We start from the raw sequence: 19,051 nt of genomic DNA on the forward strand, positions 1-19,051 counted from the left end.
TTAAGAAGTTCCAGTCACAAATAAAAATGTTGTCTCCTTTCCAAGCTAATGCTATTTCATAGGAGGTTTTTAAGGCTGATTCTCCGTGTGTGCTGTTGCACATCCTCTCTGCTTCTACTAGAATTGAATAAAAGCAGCTGCTTTGCTGTGATTTGGCTCTTTTTGGCTCCAAGACAAGTCCTTAAGCCACTGCAGTCGCAACAGTCAGAGCATCCTCGGGCTGCTTTTAATTACAGCAGTGTCTGCAAGTATCCCTGAGGTTGGATCCCTGCATCTCCTCGGCTGGGTTGGATTGACAAACATCCCGCGTGGCTCCCAGGGTTCTTTCCCCTGCATTGTGCTGCAGTGCTGGAGCAGCTTCACTGCTGCAGCACTTCTGTCCCCAGGTTTTCTGTTCAGACCCAGGCTGAATCCCTGGAATCAGTTTACCCTGCTTTCCCCAGCAGGGGTGAAAGCCCACACAAAGTCCTGGGGCCTGTTCCCCTCCAAGTGTGGGTTCTCTGCTGTAACCACCCATGAGTAGCTCAGGTGAGCGTGTTCACCCCTGTGCTTAAGGGCCTAAAACACACCTGATGCGTCAGCTGCTCGTGGGCAGCTTCCCAGAGTTTTGCAGGTACTGTCAAAATCTGGGAGTGGTCTAACCCTTGTTTATAATGCCAGAGTTAGATCTTGATTTTTGCATTATAAATTTAGGAGTGGCTTAGCTAGAGTAATTTTGTTTCCTTGTGTATGAAAGAAACCCAAAGCATTATACTTCTGAACACCAGAGCATTTTCAGAGATGGGTCTTAGAGAATGTACATTCTTTTTGTTTATTTGTTTTTGTTTTGGTGTTCTCAGAACCTCACATGAACTTGGGGCAATCCTGTTTCCCCCTTTCCTCTCTGCTCCTCATGTAATTAAGGCTGGGAATCCAGGTGCTCAAACCCCGTGGGATTTTATAAGTGTCTTTGAGCCCATTAGTGAATATTCTGACCACTGATAATCCTGATTTTGGGAGTCTGAACACGCTGGAATCCACCCTTGCCTGGTGGGCTCTCAGGTGTAGCTGTTTGCTGTGCAGTCCTGTTCACCTGTGCCCAAAGGAGGGGATCTCCTGATGCAGGTGCCCAGCATCCTGGATCTGATCCCATCCAGTGTTTGATTCCATTTCTCTGCTGGAAAAAACAGATAGCACTTAAGTACTCAGGTGTTTAGTGGAGGTTTTATTCAGGATTGCACATTATGTTCTCTGCTGCCTTAAGTAATTGAAATTGCTTCACTGCAGCCATGCAAATGAAGTAATTGCAGTGTGGCCTGGAATTAACCTGCACTGGGAACTGACTACCGTGGCCCTTTGCTGTTCTCTCTCAGCCTTTTCATGTGTTTTTTTAATATAATCAACCATATACATATTTTCAAATACCATCCTGCTTGATGTTGATTAACATATTCTGTGCACAGTCCATCAGTGGGATTTCATTTTGCTTTCAATATTACATTTTGATTTGGTTGGAGAGACCTAATATTTTGCTTTCAGTCACCCTTTTGTCTGCTAAAAAATCTGAAAGTCAAATCTCCTGCCCAGCACAGTAATTAAAGATTGGAAGAAAGATTTGTTGGGCAAATAACGCACAGAGTGGAGTAGGACGGTGTGCTGAGTTACACTTCTCTTCTTACCTTTAACAATTCATGAGCATTAGGGCACAGAAGAGGTGTGGCACCTTTTGCTGTTTCATTGCAGTGAAGTGCTTTGAAGAGTTCCACAAAATGAGATGTCAGCTCTCCTGTGCCTCCTTTTCCTGGGGAGAGGCCAAGCGTGGTGCTATTGCTGATGTCATTTGTCTCCTTGAACAAGGCTTTGTTGCTTCTCCCTCTTTCCTCTTTTCCTGCCTTTTTTTTTTTTTGGGTAATTCTCAAGATTCAAGGGGATCCATCACTTGGGAATTCATCATTTCCTTGAGGAAATGATGGTCAGGAACTTGCAGGTACAGCTGAGCTCAGCTGCAGCCCGTGTGGCAAAGACTTTTGGGTGACCTGCTGATTCCACAGCTCTTACCTCTCCTTTCTTTTGTGCCTCCCAGGATGTTTCAAAGATGACCGAATTGTGTTCTGGACGTGGATGTTCTCCACGTATTTCATGGAGAAATGGGCCCCCCGGCAGGACGACATGCTCTTCTACGTCCGCAGGAAGCTGTCCTACGCTGGCGGGGAGAGCACGGACGGCAAAAAGGTGAGCAGGGACGTGTTTGAACGTGGGAAAGCTTAGCCTGGAGTGGGATTTGGTGCTGAGGAGTGCCTGACACATCTGAAGAACTACAAACCAAGGATAAGGAGCCTCCAGCTCTGCCCACTATATGGTGTTACGCAAAGTGACTGAGGAGGAAGTACTGTGGTTAATGCTGTGAACACCAGCAGCATGTGAGGGACCTGCACTGTCACAGACTGGGGGAAGGCAGAAAGTTTGCTTGCTTTTTGGGGGATTTGACTTGGTTTTGTTTTTTGATGGGTGATGCTTTATAAATTTGAAGTGTAAATCTGTAGAAAGGGAGGAAAAAGGAGAAGGAAGATGGTCACTCATATTCCTAGAAGAACCCAGCCTGAGTATCAGGAATTAACACCTGTTGGGTACTCAGTAGCAGAGTACAAACAACCTCCTGGAGCTGGGATGCAGCAGTGACAAACACTGGAGAAAATACTGTATTCTCATCATCTACACTGATGACACGCCCTCCTAGAAAACTACTGCTCCTTGCAAACACATAATCAGGTATCCTCGAGCTGCTGCACAGGTATTTCCCCTCTGGAGATCTGAGCAACTGCCCAGCATTCTGTGGCAGTTTTCATCTTAGGTGGGGGAAACAGAAGCAAGGTAAATCCATTCACAGACCCCTGATCAATCTCTGTTTAACACATTCATCAGCTTCAAGTGTTTGAACCTCTTGTGGAGAGGATTCGGTGACATAAAGCCTTGCATTTGCTCTCAGAGCTTTACTGAAGCCTCCTAAAAGCACCATAAATAATTTTTATTTGTGAGGAGGTTTCATAAGTGGTAGTTACTGCAAAATCAGCATTATAGCTGCCTGCTGTAACAGCTGGGCTGGGGAGTGGGCCTCGTAGAACACACAGCATTTTGTAACTCCCCTTGGCTGCTGGCATTTTGCTTGACCTCTGAGAATTGAACCTTTCCAGTGACTTTGAAGTACTTCAGGTGCTTTGTGAAACTTCATAGTTGGTGACTCTTTGGTACCTGTGCAGCCTTGCTCCTGTTTGATTTTAGCTGACTGCTTTGCAGTTCCAACTCCTCTTTTACCTGATTTTTGAGCCTGTCCAGCGCAGTAAGACACCAAAAAACTACTCCTACTCTTTGAATTATGACTGCATGGGTTTTTATTTTACTTTGTAGTTTTGGACATTCTTTCTTGAACGATGATGTCAAAATAGCAAAAGCCCTATCATGAAAGAGGAGGGAACAAGAGACTGGTACCTGTGGAAGCCAAATAGAACTGTGAGCCTCCCTGCCACCCACCAGAGTGTTCTGGCTGTTTGTGTGAGTGCTGACAGTGGTGGTGTTTGTTCCCTGGAGGACACACTCACGTGGTGTGTTCACATCATCTGCATGCCCTGGTGTGATGGGCTGTGTCACTGTGAAACAAATATCCATTCATCCAGGGTTTTCAGGTTTTGTCCTGTATGACTTAAAGCAGTTCCAGTTCTACAGGGGTTTTTTTTCTGTGCTTTCTGGAGCTTAAGAGTGTCAGCAGTAACATTTGATTTTAAGTTGAAGTACAATAGAGGAGAAACAGGGAAAAACCTGGTAGGATCAAGATTAGAAGCTCTGTTCAGTTTTAAGACTGAATGAGAAGGGCTTTGGATTCAGCTTAGTCACAACAGCTTGAAGCAATAAATTGTGATTTGGTACCATTTGGTATGTCAGTAGGTGCTGATGGTGAACTTCTCTACCATTCTAAATTTCATTTTAAAAGGCCTTTTAAATTTCTGCTTTGCAGACCTGCTGGTCCAAGGGACTTTCCATTTGCTTCTCTTTTTCCATCCCACCAATTTCTAAACTGAGCATATATGGGTGAAACAGCAATTAAGCTCCTAATATGTGAATGCCAGTGCAGAACTGCCATCTCCAGTTCTGGCCTGTCTCCATTGCACACTCTGGATCCCAGAGAAGGGCATCAGTTCCGTGTTTCCTTGGCATGTTGCAGTAACACTCTCGCAGTTTTTCTTGCCAAGTTTTGAAGATACTTCTTCTCTCAGTGCCTTTAAACAAAACCACAGACCCCCTGTGTCAGGTTCTGTGGAGGCCAGGGCACTGTGGAGTGTAACTTTTCCCAAGGTTAAGGAATTTAGTAGGCTTTTGTGAGGTGGAATCCCTTTGAGTTGTTGCTGTTTATTAAGTCAAGATGGAAAAACCTCTTTGCTGCTGCCTCACACGTCAACTGATGTGACCTGCTGGCAAATGTAAGCTCTGATCCTCACACTTCCAAAGAGTCCTGGACATTGCCTAAACCTACAGCTTTGAAAGGTTAACATGGTTGGACTTGGGATTCTGATTTTTAAGTGGTGTTAGGTCAAGGTGGAATGTTTCTGGCTTTTTCTTTGGAGTTTATAAAGGATTATGCTTTGTTATCTTTCTGTAGAGAGCAGCTTTACTTTGCCCTGAGACTGTGGAAAATGCAAGTACATGGGTGTTACAGAGACAGCTGGGAAATGAAGGTAAAGCTTCAGTGACAGACCAGCAGGGCTGGGTTGTCTTCAGCCTTTCATCGTGCCTGCTCACCTGAAAAGGGTGCTGGATCTGTAGGGCAAAGCAATAAACAAGATCAATTTAAGACACCCTTGGTATATGTTCTGAGCTTGCCTGGATTTTGGAGTAGGTCCTGTTTCCTTCAGCACCCTGTGAATGTGGAGGAGTAGAGTTGCTGCCAAATGCATAGGATGGTCATTGGGGCTGTTAAGTCCTCAAAAAACCTAAGCTACAGATGTTGTGACTGCAGCTTCAGAACCAGAACTGAACAGGAGCCATGGTTTGCATGTTCCTGTGCATCTGGACCTGTGACACAAGTACTGGCTGTGGGGGGACACCAGTCCATTTCCAAAGCTAAATCCACGGCAGTGCCACACCGCCACCTGAATGCAGCAGAGAAACAAATGGCCAAAAATTGCATCTTCTTGGCCAGATAAATTCTCCCCTCGTTCATGGGTGGCAAGTGGGTACAGGCAGTGATGGCAGCACGTGCAGGTCAGTGCAGAGCCAGCTGTTGTGCCCCAGCCCTTCCTCGGTGCTGAGTTCAGGGAGGGGTTGCAGAGAGCACAACAGTGGCTGCTGCACAACAGGGACAGCACCCACACCGTGCCTTCACTGTGAGACCTGATAAAGGAACCCTGGCATTACCAGGTTGATATTCTGATTTTTCTGGAAGGAGAACATCTTCAGGGCAAGAAATGCCTTTGGCATTTCTCTTTTCCAGAAATCCCTTTACTTTCTCGTGTTCCTTTGCTAAATGGGTGAACATAGAGGAGCTGCTACCCAAGAGCCTCTGCCCATGGTGCACTTACAGAATCATAGAATAGAATCATCAGGTTGGAAGAGGCCCTTGAGATCCTCAGGGCTGTCTCCACTTGCTCTGTGTGCTCGGGCAGACTGCTTGGCAAAAGCCAAGGGAAGGATGCTGTCCCTGCTGTGGCAGGAACATCTTCCCACACAGAACTGGATGCAGCTGTCTGGGAGCTGGACTGTGCTTGAGACACGCCTGGCAGGCTAACAGCAGTCAGGGTTGTGATGTTCTCATCTCCTGCCCTGTTTCCAGAGTGAATTCCAGTCTGAGGCAAAGCAAGTGTGCAGTTGAAACACCTTCGTGGTGTCACAGTCAGTACACTCCAGACTCGGGAAGGGGTGTGGGCTGCAGGGGCATTTTTAATGAATTGCTTTATATTTCTTCTAGCCTCTGAGAAACTCATCTGAAGCAGTCAGAGAGGGTGACAAGAAGGCTAGAATCAGAAGTGAATTTGATATGAATTGCACTGACTCACGTGGCTGAGCAGGTGCTTTGTTCTCTGCCACGCAGAGCAACTTTGCTGGGAGGTGAAGAAGCCCAGACCCAGTTTCCCCATGTGATGAATTATGATGAATAATTCAGTGTCAGAAATGCAGCATATCTGTCTGAGGCTCTGGGGAGCTTAGGGGTAGAAGAGCACTGCTAGGCTGGGCTTGCACCCTGGAAAAGGTAGAAGGGTCTGCTTGGAGCTCCCTGGGAGCCTTATTGGGTCACAAGTTGAGCAGAGCACTCAGTGTGTTTGATCTGTGGGTGACAGCCAGCTCAACCTGCTCATGAGAGGTCTGGGAATGTCTGGCTTCAGTGTTGAAATCAATATGCAGTTGAGTTGGAGCTCTGGAATAGCATAACCATGTCTCTAATAACACCAGTAATTAAAACTTAATTGTCTAGTCTGTGCACCAGGGTGTTTCCCCCCCATTTTGTGGTCAATAACCCAGTTTATGCATTTCTGCAGTCAAGAGGGATGGTTTGCAACGCTCTGATTTCTTACCATTCTGTAATGTTTCTTCTCCCATGTCCATGTGTGGTGTTATGGATGTAACATTCCATCCCAAATTGTGCTGAGGGGATTCAGCAGAAGCCGCACTGGGTGTTACAAAGAATTCCCACACCCTGTGTGACCTCGGATTGGCACATTTTTGCTTTCTCCTCATTTTTCTGATGATAAACCTATGTAATAATGAAGAAAGAAAGTGAAAATTCAGTGAGAAAACAGTCTCAAGGCCATGCAGGATCCAACAAGCCCATGTTTGGTGTGTTCTCAAATGAGGGGGCCAAGCAGTTTTCTGGATGCAGGAGAGAGTTTTCTGTCTTTGCAGATGGAGGAAGCTGCTGTTTCTAGCTGCCAGCTGATGGTACAGATGGCCCTGCGTGCCTTTTACTCTTGTCTCGTTAGCGATAAATGGGGCCTGACTTTTGAACTTCAGCGCTCAGTAATCCCCGTTCACATGAGGTGATTGCTGCTATTCTAAGTCCTAAATACGTGCAATAGATGTTGCAAAATGTGCTTTCCCATCCTGTTCTCTTTCTCACCAGTTCTTCTGTTGCAAAACTTTAACTAACTTGCCTTCTTCAGAGTGGGAAATATTGCAGCTACTCTTGCAACCCAGTGGGGATTATTGACCCGAATGTGTCTCCCATTTACAGATAAGTGTGACAAAATGCTTGTTTGCATTTCAGTTTAGAAGTGTGTTTGTTGGTAGCCACTCGTGAACCCCGTGGAGTCTGAGACATCTTCTTGCTGTTCTGCTCCATGCAGAGACACCAGAAATTAATCATCTTTTCAGATCGTTTAGTGCTCCTTCTCTTGGTTTGCCTTTTGGTTATGCAAAGTGGCTATGGGCACAGAATTCAAGTAATTAATACTGAAGTAAATGTTTTGAAATGGATGGGTTTGTCTGTAGCTGCACTTGGCCTCTTGCACAGTGTACAGTCTCTGTTGCAATGGGCTTTGTTTCAGCTTTACAGCTACGGTGGGTGTGGAGTTGCCATGGCTACTGGGCATTTTCCTGCCTTTCTGTGGGCTCCAGAGTCTGTTCCAGGAGGATCAGGTGCAACTCCTGAATAATTAACAGGATCCAGGAAAGGGGACTCAGAATTGTCTCTTGGAGGGTGTTTTTCTCATTGTCCTCTGCAGTTACTGCCCATGAAAATTTCAGTAGCCATAATCCCAAGAAGAAAGCTCTGGATGACCTTGGTGTCTGCAGTGCTGTTTCTCACTAAGCCCTGAAGACACTCCCTGTGTATCCATGACTTTATTACTTTCATTTTTGTTAAAACCTGTTAGAAGGAATAAATGCAGCTGCTGTCCAAAACTGAGGTTCTCCTGCACAGACCTGCCTTTCTTCTCTGTTCTCCTGCACATCCCACGTTTTTCCCCAATTCATTTCCACACAAAGCCTTGCACAGTCAGCAAAATCAGATCCTGACAGAAAACTAGGAAGCTCCACAACATGCAGCTTCTGGTGTCAGTTTTCTGTTTGCAAATAGGTGCCTCTAAGTAACAGTTCTCAAGGAGAGGTGACATTTCCTTAGCAGGTTGAAGTGGAAGTTTACCGGAGAGATTCTAAGAAGCTTCCTGGCCTGGGAGACCCTGACATTGACTGGGAAGAGAGTGTCTACTTGAACCTCATCCTGCAGAAGGTAACAGTGATGCTCATCTCATTTTCATGGGCTAATAATTGTCCTCCAGAGGGTTGGGGGTAGGCTTTGATCTGTCCCCTTTCCTCCCTGGCTTGGAGGATTTGAACACTCCTGGAGGATAGAAGGAAACATTGGCTTTAATTTTGCCTTTCAGAATCTAAGTGAACAGAAACTGAGATGTTTATTATTTTCCTCAGAAAACTTCAGCTGTAAGCATTGAGGATGGACTGAGTTTTATGCTCTGTCACAAAGTTTTACAAAAGGAAGGCTTTGTCCAGTTTAAAGGTTTTTAGAGGGAAAGTGACTTTTAGACAAGCAATATTTCCATTAGAGTTCACAACGGTGGTGCAGCTAAGAGGGGAGGGGACTGCTAAGTGAAAATGCAATGTGTTACACTGGGGGTTTGCTGCTCTTGACATCAGAACTTTAATAAAACTTCTTTTTCTGGTGGTGGAAACTTGAGGCACAAATTATTTCTTTAATTAACTCTTAAGTTGTTTGGTTATTGTGTATGTTATTTTGGTGCTTAGGGAAGCTGAACATTACTGTAGCCACTCGAGATCCATTAAAAGTTTGCTGATTATGATCTCAGAATGGGAGACATTGCACACATCCTGGAAAACAAATTGTTTTCATTCTCCCTCCTTCCTCCCAGAAGTCTCATTGCAGAACTTCTCTGCAGAGAGCAGCTTCTGCTTTAATTTGATGCTCAATAAAACCAGGATGCATTTGCCACACTCAGAGTTCAGCGATGCTGTTACAGCTGGGCTTTGCAGTCCAGAGCTGTGACACTTGGGTCCTTGCAAGGTTTTTCAGGTTGTTGTCAGGCTGTGTCAGTGTGTTCTGACCTCTCTAACATGTCACTTGTGTTCATTACTGTGTCTCTTTTTCCCATTTTGAAGGGAGATCTTTTCCATTTCTGCCTTAGTGTGCTGAAGGGAGGGTGTGCTGCTCATTCCCCCAGCTGACAGGAAGCTCGTGCTAAACAACATTGGCAGGAGTGTCCTTACCCAGGGCTTGTGCAGCAGAGATTGCAGTGTCACTGGGTTGATGAACAAACAGAGCCTTGAAAATCGTAGGAGGTTCAGCATCGTAAAGGAAATGGCAATACCAAAACGTCTTAGTTTTTAGACAGCCAAAAAATAATGAAGACAGAATGTGTTCTGCTCCCTGCACACGAAGGTTTTGTTTTCCCAACTCTAACCCTCAGTTTCTGTCCCTGGTGCCCTGTTTTAGCTGGACTATGTGGTGACCTGTGCTGTGTGCACACGCTCCGATGGAGGAGATATTCATATCCACAAGAAGAAATCTCAGGTGAGCTTCCCCTTCTGTTGCTGTGGATCAGAGGTTGGCATCCAGCATTACCTAGTCCTAAAAACTGCTCCAAAACCAGGGAGTGGTTCTCAGGCTGTGCTCTGACAGATGCATCCTTGTGAGGCATCTCAGGTCCTTGGGTAGTGACATTTCTTGCCACTCACCTAAATGGGAGATCTAAATGTCCTTTATAGCCCCTCTCACAAAATTGGGAAGATTCCTGCATGCTGTCAGGGTGTGTATCATTGCCTGCTGGATTTGTGGGGGAGAGAGGGAAGGTGGTGCTGGGGAGAGGGGAGCATGCCCAGCTGTTCCCCAGTCTGAGGCTAAACCTAAAACTGGGTTTAGCTTTAGTTTTAATGAGCCTTCAGGATAAATTTGTAATGTAGAGCTGTTACACAGTGGACAATTTACTGGTTACCAATGTATCTCATTATTTTTTGAGATTTTCAGTTTCTCTCTTAAACTGCTCATTCCTTCCATCTTCACACCAAAGGCTTTAATCACTTGCTTGTGTGCAGTTAATCCAGGGCTTAGCACAGTGGAGGACACTGAATAACAAGCATGAAGGCGATAGAAACAGGAAACCTGTGACTTCTTCCCTCAGTTTTCAGCAGATCTGGCAACAACTTCTCCTAGTTAGCAGAGATTCCTTAAAAAGCTGCTGTTGCCTTTCAAAGGCTGTTTTTTCCCAGGCATTTCCATTCCCTAAGCTTATGCAGCTGCTTGTGCAGAAATAAACCAGTGCTCTTTAATCCCTAAATTTTGTTTTACCATTTTAAAAGAACTTTATTTTGCCTACAAACAAAACTAGCACTGCTGATTGTTGTCTCTGTAATTTGCATTGGTTAGGCACATAATTTCCTTCTTCTGGTGCTGTTGAGACACCACACTGCCCTGCTGATGTAAGCCAGTTATTTGTCATGGCTTATTTTCAGTTTTTACTAGTCCGAGTTTCACCCTCAGTTAACTTCTGCAAAATTTTTTTGAGAAAAATCTGTAAATGTTATTTGCAGATTTGAAAACTGTGAAGAAGAGGATGAGGGACATGCCCTCACTGCATGTGAGCAGTGTCTAGGATGAGGAGGAAGTTTTTTGTTCCTCACTCCTAGAGGCCCCTGCTGTGACTCTGCTTATAAATTGTTGGTGCAAGTATCATTTTTTGTTTCTGGTCTTGAAGCAACCTTGCTTTTTAATAATCTATATGTAAATGTGCATGTAGGCTTCATAAGTACAGAAAAGGCAAAGCACCCCTGTCATGCTGTAATATCCCATCTGTAGTTGTGTTTTGTGTTGAATGGTTTGCAGCAGGAGTGTCACAAGCCTGTCAGCCTGGGCAGATCCAGAGCTTTCAGCACGTCCACAGTGGGCTAAGATTTGACAGAATTCTTTAACTCAAAGTTCTGTTTGAGCAGGGGTGAAAGCAAAGAAAGCTGCTTGGTATGAATTCCTTCTCCCTCCTTACCTACTTGCTAATCTTGTTGGAATGATAACATTTAAAGCCTTTAGCTATTTAAATACGTTTTGTGGTGTGAAGTCACCAAAGGAATTCAGGAACTGCTACAGAGGGAGGAGTGTGCAGGAGGAAGCTCAGTGGATAGAGAAAGGAGCAGAAGCAGAAGATGGGGATGAGAAACCCAATGCTTGTCCTCCTGAGGGCCACACTTCCCATTCCTGGGGGAGGTTGGTCCTAGCGTGGCACTAAGCAAACAATAACAATTAAATTAAATGAAATGGAGGGTGTTGGGTCAGCTGCTCCACTGTCACCGTTGCTGGGTGTGTGCTTTTTGCAGTGCATTGCAGTGACCTGAAGGCAGCTGGGGGTGGTTTTCTCTGTGCTGAAATGTGGGGTACCTCAGCTGTGCTTTAGGAGGGTGAGAGTTCAGCTCCACAGGAGGACATTTACTGTGGAGCCAGCAGTGTTTGATAGATAACCTGCCTGTGAAAATCCAAGGATTTCTCAAGGGTCGTTATTGCAAATCAGGCCGTAGGCAGAAACCAGCCCAGCTTTGCTTTTGCAGGATGTCCAGCACCTCTGGTGTAAGTGAGCAGTGCTGGGCTGAGGTGTTTTGGTGTTCCTTGCCTTGTGTTCAGTGTGTCCATCCCTGAGACATTTAACTGAGAAGAGGTGTTTTCTCTGTGTCTTCCTCAGCAAGTGTTTGCATCTCCGAGCAAACACCCGATGGACAGTAAAGGAGAGGAGTCAAAGATCAGCTACCCCAACATATTCTTCATGATTGACAGCTTTGAAGAGGTGAGTTCCTTGTTGCAGCAGCAGCAAAGTTTTGTCCTATACTGGTCTTATATCTGATTAGCTGGTTTCTTGTGCCTTACCAACAAGTGTTCGTGGCTGATTGAGGATTTATTGCAACTGCCCTGGGCCTGAGGACAGCCCTGGGAATCTGAATGTATTTCCATTTGAACTAATGCAGTTTGCCTCCAAGTGTTTCACCTTGGATCTCTGGCAGGTTTTCAGTGACATGACCGTGGGAGAAGGAGAGATGGTCTGTGTGGAGCTGGTGGCCAGTGACAAAAGCAACACCTTCCAAGGGGTGATTTTCCAGGGGTCCATCCGCTATGAAGCACTCAAGAAGGTCTATGACAACAGGGTAAGGAGCTTCTGAAGGACACTGCCCTTTGCAGCAATGGTGCTCTGACCAGATTGTCTTTGTGGCTGAGGCTGTCAGCTTTTTGTCCTGTTAGATCAGCTGTATCAGTCCTTTTTCTGGCTTTGAAAGTTACCTGAAAGCTACTGCTTTTGACTCAGACTCCAAAAGGAGTGAAGGTGATCAGTAACCAAGAGCATGACACAGGAATGGGCCTGAACAACAGTTTTCTGGGAGCCCCTTCATTTTCTTGAAGGGTCATAGACATTTCTGGTCTCTTCAGAGAAGGTATGATTTCCTGGCAGATCTGAAACTCTGGTAACTATCTTGCTCTATGTAAAGTGTGTTTTTCTCCGTTCTGTTTTGTGCTCATGGCTGTTTTCAGAAGACCACTGTGGTCTCACTGCCACAGAAAGTACCTTTCTTTGCTTTCCTACAGAAACATGAAATGCTGCCAGCACTTTTAGCTTCAAATGCAGTACTTAGTGATGAAATCAAGAGTCAATAAACTTCTCAAATGGTTTGTTATGAAGACAATCCTGAGAGATCTTCCAGAAACAAAAAATTTCCCACAATATCTACTGTGACTGTAAAATTCATTTCCCTTTGTTTCTACCCTTGTCAGGAGAGATCCTGAATAATTTCCCTTGTCCTCTTTTAAATGTGAGAAGTTAAACTCCTCTAGCAGTTTGAGAGAACATAAAAATTATTTCTTTCCCCCTGTCACCTTGTGACCTCACACAATCAGCAGGTGTGTTATTAAAATCCATAGGAATGCAGAATCACTGAAGACAACAGAAGAAGGAAGCCCTGCCGTGGAAAGACAAGATTTGAGGTAGCAAAACCACCTCGTAGCCCAGGAATGTCCTGACTGACAGCACAGCTGCTCAACACTGTTTTGTTAGATGGAGTAAAATACTTCAAATACTCCACTACAACCACAGGCAAAACTTGAAATTGGACCATTCTTTTTACAGAACTTTACAGAAGTAACCTCTCTATGCTTTTGAAGGTTACTTGATTTCAGTTGTTTCAGGGGAGGTTTAGATTGCATATTAGGAAAAATTTCTTCACCAAAACAGCTGTCCAGCCCTGGCACAGCTGCCCAGGGAAGTGGTGGAGTCTCCAGCCCTGGAGGGATTTACAGACGTGGATGTGACACTTAAGGACGTAATTCAGTGGTGGGCTTGATTGTGTTTGGTCAGGGGTTGGATTGATCTTAAAGGTGTTTTCTAATCTAAACTATTCTACAGTTCTGTAATTCTCAGTATAAAATGAGCTGTGCTCCATAACGAGCATCTCAGCCTTTCATAAGCTGCTGGAACTTGCTGTAAACTGCTTAAACTGTCAGATAAGTCCGACTTACTTCACTAGGCCAAACCTTGACTGTTTTCATATTGGTCTGTTCCTTTTTCCAGTTCTCAGTTCAGTTTCCAGTTCAGTTGTGTTAACTGGAAGTTGAGCCCTTGGGCCAGTTGAGGGGGTTTGAAGGTGCTGAAGGTTAGCTGTGCATGGGAATGCTTCTTTGTGCTTTGGCCTTGACAGTGTGGACACAAAACTGTCTGAAGTGACTTGCCATAAGGTAGTGCCAGAGCTGTGCCCTTTGCTTTGCTGGTTCAAGGCATCTCATGTGTGTCTGTTGCTTTTTGGACTCAAACAGGTGTCCCAGCACAGGCTGCAGTGAGATGTGCACGTCCCTCCCTGCTTGTGCTCAGTGTGTGGGTCTGGATAAAAACCTGGTTTGTCTCAGTGTGCCATTGGTAACTCTGCCTTTTGCACAGCTGAAGGAGTTGGTTCTTCTCAGAGCCTGTGTTTGGCTCTGTAAAATCACTTTAGATTTTAGGCTTAAATGCTTCTTAAGAATTGCTATCCACTATGGTTTTGACTTGTTCTCAGATAATTCTTCCAGAGATGGCTATTTTCAAGTTGCAGGGCTGCTGTTGCATGTTTTTCTGTTCTGTCCTGGTGTGTTGTAGGTGAGTGTTGCAGCGAAGATGGCCCAGAGAATGTCCTTTGGCTTCTATAAATACAACAACATGGAGTTTGTGCGGATGAAGGGGCCGCAGGGGAAGGGGCACGCGGAGATGGCCGTGAGCAGAGTCTCCACGGGGGACACTTCCCCCTATGGGACAGAAGAGGATTCAAATCCAGACTCCCCAGTGCATGAGAGGGTAAGCAGCAGACAGAAATGCTGACTTGAGGTGAAGCATGAACACGCTCCGTTCCAAGGCCAGCAGAGGGGCTGAAGCCAGGCCAAACTCACATCGAGGTTCTGAACTGAGGTTTGCCAGGGTGTATTTTGAACACACTCGGTACATGAGATGGATTTTTAGCACAGTTTCTCCTGAGCAAGTACTTAGATACAGAGATGACTGGATGATTCATGCTTCTGGAGGAGTGCTTTGTTGAAACAACAGCAATCTTGATGCCAGGGAAACTGATTCTGCCTGTTTTCCATGAAAATAATAGATTCCATTTCTGTAAGAGATGGGATTCACCTGAAAACATGGAATATGTGTGTTATGTAGGTTCCTTGCTAAACCTCCCAGGAAATGGTACTGTTAGATTTTGCCACCGAGGAATGCTGCCAGTATGAAGCCTATAGACATTATGGATCTGGATGCAGTATCATATTCATACATATGCTTAATTTTAGTGCAAGTGCAGTAAAATGCCAATAGAATCAGACCATAGATGCTGATTTGGCCCCTGTTCTCTACCACAAAAATACAGGCTGGAGGAATCAGGCCTGGAGAGGTGATATGATCTCTTGTCTCCAAGGCTTCTGGTGTCAACTGGAAAACATCAAATTGGATTTAGCAAAGTAGCTATCTCTATTTTGTCTTTCCATTTGGAATGAAACTATTAAAATATTGCTGTCAAAGCCAGTACATCAGCCCTGCATTTCGGCTCTCTCCAAAATAGATGTGCTCGGCCTTAATTGTGGATTATTCAAGGGCAACTTCTGCTCTGAAGGAAGGGTTTCTTGATAGTTTTGTCCCTGTATTTCACCACAGACACTTCTATCCTTGTGTTTGCCATCACTTGGACTAATCAAATCAACTGGGGCATCTCAGCTTGGGTTTCTCCAATCCTATATAGAAACAGGACACATGATTGTAGATTGACTGTGCTTCTGCCTCAGCATGTTGGGTGCAATAATGGCCTCATGACCCTGCTCCCTGGGGACACTGTGACCTTCCACAGGGATGCCGTGGGACAGCAGGGAAACTACTGCCTTGTGCTTGCCAAAGAAATGAAGGTGCACCATTTGAGTGTCCAATACAGTAATTCTTAGCATAATAAGTCTCCTGAATTTCAACATGCAGAAGTAAGATTGATGTTCTTGGTGCCTAAAAATTGATTTTGTTCCTTTATGACTATAAATCCTTGGGAAAAGCGGTCATTACTCGCGTGACAGCTGAGGGAGATGATACATCAAAATATTTTTCCTCTTGATGGGCGTCTTGAAGCTGAGATGACTGTTCAGGTGACACTTGGATTTTTACACCTGTGGCTGCCTCAGGGCTCACAGAGGGAAAAGCAAACCTTTGTTTCTCCTTCCCTCTCAGGTCACCTCTTTCAGCACCCCCCCGACTCCAGAACGCAACAACCGCCCGTCCTTCTTCTCGCCGTCCCTCAAGAGGAAAGTGCCCCGGAACAGAATTGCCGAGATGAAAAAGTCCCACTCGGCAAACGACAGCGAGGAATTCTTCAGAGACGATGATGGTGGAGGTGAGGGACGTCCTGCCAGCTGTACAGGCTGGGCTGGCCAGGGCACAGCGCTGTGGGAGGGGATCCCAGCGCTGGGTTCCCGAAAAGGTTTGCAGGGTGGATAAAGGAGAGCTCCACACAAGAGCCAGTGCCTCTCTGAAAGTGGAGTTTTCACAGGCTTAAGCATCTTTTTGAAGGTTAGAGCCCACAATTCCTAAATATTTTTAAACCTTATCTCTCCCTTTTATATTGGTCCATTTGAGAGAAACTTGAGCAGCAGAGACCCCCCCTCCTTTCCCAGGTGCCACACTCTTCCAGGTATTGTGGGGTAGGGCACACTCTCAGCTGCAAGTTCTCTGAATTCCCTGATTTTCACCCTGTGGGACAGAAGATTGAAATCCAGACTCCCTAGAGCATGAGAGAGTAAGCAGCAGAGCTGCTTGATCCAGAACTGGTTAAAGTTGGTGAAAAAAATGTTTACTTCAGTTGGCTTTGAACCAGTTCTGACCTCTACAAAGAGAAAACCTCATGATTTCATCTGTGTTACAATGTAATGCCTTGTGGAACTCTTCCTTTGAATTTTAGTTACTCAACAGGAAACAACCAGCAAGATTAAAAAAATGGAGCCTGACTCAGAATATAATTTTGTAGTATAAATCCAATCACATCGCAGTTTTGTGAGGCAGGAAATTCACAAATGTCAACGTCCAAACTGCTTTTCATATGTTTAAAAACAATTCAGTCAATAAATCTGTCTGTTGGCATGCTAACAGATAAACACAAAGGTGATTTTCAGGTCATGAGTTCTGCTTGTAATAGTAGCAAAGAGCCCATCAGCAGGACTGGACCAGCTTAGCTAATAAAGAATTGCACATTAAAAAACAAGCTGAAGTGATAATGTTTAATGCAGATTCTGTGCAACTTAAACTGGTTGTAGCTAATTTAGGGTTCTGTCAATAAAAACCTTCCCTCTTTTTCCCTAATTTGCCTAATCAAAAGCTGTGTTTTAACCCATGTTATCTAGAGTAGCTGCCACCATGTGTTCTTTTTGTTTGGATCAGAACCTGCTTTCAGTCCCAGAGCTTGGATCACTCTGATCCAAAATTCATATGTTGACTTCAACATCTGCTTCTAGCACTGTGGGACAGGGCTGTGTGTCACAGGGCACTGGAGAAGAGGTTTACAAAGAGTCCAAAAATGCAGCATATGGCTGGGGAAGAGACCTGCAGTTGTAAAAGCCATGTCTGACTTACAGGGGGCTCAGTATCCTTTTGTTTTAAAAAGTTACTTGTGGTTATCTGAAGTAGTTATGAGAAGAGTGGCTCTGCTGAAGGGTCCCAGGAGTGCAGGAAGCTGGGGCATTAATGCTGACTCTCCTCCTGCATGTTAGATACCTGTCAGTTTTCTTCAAAACAAACAATTTCTCTTCTGTTACTCTGGTGGATCTCTGCATGAGTAACTGCTTAATTTTAGGGATGTTCTGTGATTTTGTGTGTGAGGGAGGACTGGCTCAGGGTGTTGCTTGTGCAGTGTGGTAGCAGAGGGCTCATCCCCTGTCCTGGCTGCTCTGTCAGCAGGAGGCTGTTTGCAGCTGCTGCCATTTATTGGCTTCAGTGTAAATGGTGAATTCTGTGCCGGGCAAGGTCTGATTGATCTAAAAAACCGTAATAGTCACGTCCTGCACGTGGTTTGTCTCTGCACCATGAGTAGGAGGCCTTCCTGTTTTTTTGACTTTCAGAAGTGTTGCAGTGAAGTGCAAGAAGTGCAATCCCTTGATGCTCTTTGTCTCTCTGTGCCTTTGCAGATCTGCACAACGCGACCAACCTGCGGTCGCGGTCCCTGTCGGGGACAGGGCGTTCGCTGGTGGGCTCCTGGCTGAAGCTGAACAGGACAGATGAAAACTTTCTACTCTATGCACACTTAACTTACATCACTTTGCCATTGCATCGAATTTTAACAGGTGAATTTTGGCACGTATTGTGCAAAAACAGAGTCCTTTGGTTCCTAGACAGCCTTCTGTGTTGGGGGATTTTGCTGCTAAGTCAGAGGAACAAGTTTTTCTCTGCAATCCCACTGTATGCAGGGGTTGATTTCAGTTTAGAAGAAATGACAAATTCCAGTAAAAATTGCTCCTCTCTAATTAAGGATGGACTTTGAACAGTGTTTCAGCAAAATAATTATTACTTATGATAATTGTCTTGATAATCTTAGAGCAAGTTAGCTGGAGTTACCAAGCTCCCTTGCTCTCCCACCACAGGCCTTTTGGAGTTCACAGAAGATGTATTGTTCCTGCTGGCATTTCATAGTTGCTCAAGTGGGTGGCACAAATGCTCCCTGCTCAAATATTTGCTTTGAGCTTGAACATCCTCTCTGAGACTTCATTCGTTGAACATACGGTTGCAGGAGTTGGAGTGTATATTGAGATGCACAGAAATAGGACGTGAAATGTCTGGGCTCCAGGGCAGAATTTTCCTCTGCAGTTTTTCACAACCCACATTTGTTTTAGTTTCACACGTCAGATAGAGCCAGTTTCCAAGGCCTTGTTGTGATCAATGCACTTGTGCCAGTGGCAGCTTTCCGGGGAGCTGGAGCATTACACGTGGGGCAGGGTGAAGTGGGAAAGGTGCTCACCTCCCTGGGAGAGGCCATTAAGAGAGATATTAAAATCCCAGTGACAGTGCTCACAGTACATTTTAAAATGTCTTGAGTTTATACATATTGATAAGATTTCTCTCTGTGCTAGATAGTCCCACTTCTGTCAGCTGCTCCTCGTGTGTCAGGTGATCCAGTCCCATCATCATCTCTGTGGCCCTTCACTGGACTCCCTCCACTGTGTTTAATTCTTTATAAGTGTGGCTGGAGCCCTCTGGAGCTGCAGATCAATTTTTACTCATGTCATCCTCTTTATGCAGTTGTGTTTGATCAACCTCTTGATTGTGTGCTCCATTCTCCCTTCCAAAGGACATAGCAGCCCAGTTTCCAATTTTTCCAGTGTCCTGCCTTGCCAACATGTTGGTTTTACTGTCATATTTAGAAAGATGCCCTTGATCATGACAGAAATTTTACAGGTTCATATTCTGTCACATTTGGACAATATGGAGCTGAGGAGCCAAAAAGAGGAGTGGCTTTTATGGCAGCTTTTTGAGTGCAGAAATGTAGGCTTTGGGCTGTAGAAAGGATGAACCAGTTGAATTACTCGTCCCCACATCTTCAGATCCAGAAGTCT

The 19,051-nt window shown here is 45.1% G+C and overlaps 1 protein-coding gene across 2 annotated transcripts in view; it reads left to right on the top strand.

The window, feature by feature from the left end:
• KIAA0930 (KIAA0930 ortholog) overlaps positions 1–19,051 on the top strand; it is a 39,908-nt gene that overhangs the window by 15,668 nt on the left and 5,189 nt on the right. Inside the window, exons 2-9 of one of the 2 annotated variants that reach the window (XM_050323319.1) lie at positions 2,063–2,211; positions 8,087–8,191; positions 9,428–9,505; positions 11,658–11,759; positions 11,974–12,114; positions 14,088–14,282; positions 15,684–15,846; positions 17,630–17,785. In XM_050323319.1, the coding sequence (XP_050179276.1) occupies positions 2,063–2,211; positions 8,087–8,191; positions 9,428–9,505; positions 11,658–11,759; positions 11,974–12,114; positions 14,088–14,282; positions 15,684–15,846; positions 17,630–17,785 (1,089 nt within the window). Of the gene's footprint in view, positions 1–2,062; positions 2,212–8,083; positions 8,192–9,427; positions 9,506–11,657; positions 11,760–11,973; positions 12,115–14,087; positions 14,283–15,683; positions 15,847–17,629; positions 17,786–19,051 lie in introns of both variants that reach the window. The other variant, XM_050323318.1, reaches the window with a different exon arrangement.

Source organism: Myiozetetes cayanensis, unplaced genomic scaffold (genome assembly GCF_022539395.1).
Source record: "Myiozetetes cayanensis isolate MyiCay16 unplaced genomic scaffold, myiCay2020 scf3, whole genome shotgun sequence".
Taxonomy (NCBI): domain Eukaryota; kingdom Metazoa; phylum Chordata; class Aves; order Passeriformes; family Tyrannidae; genus Myiozetetes; species Myiozetetes cayanensis.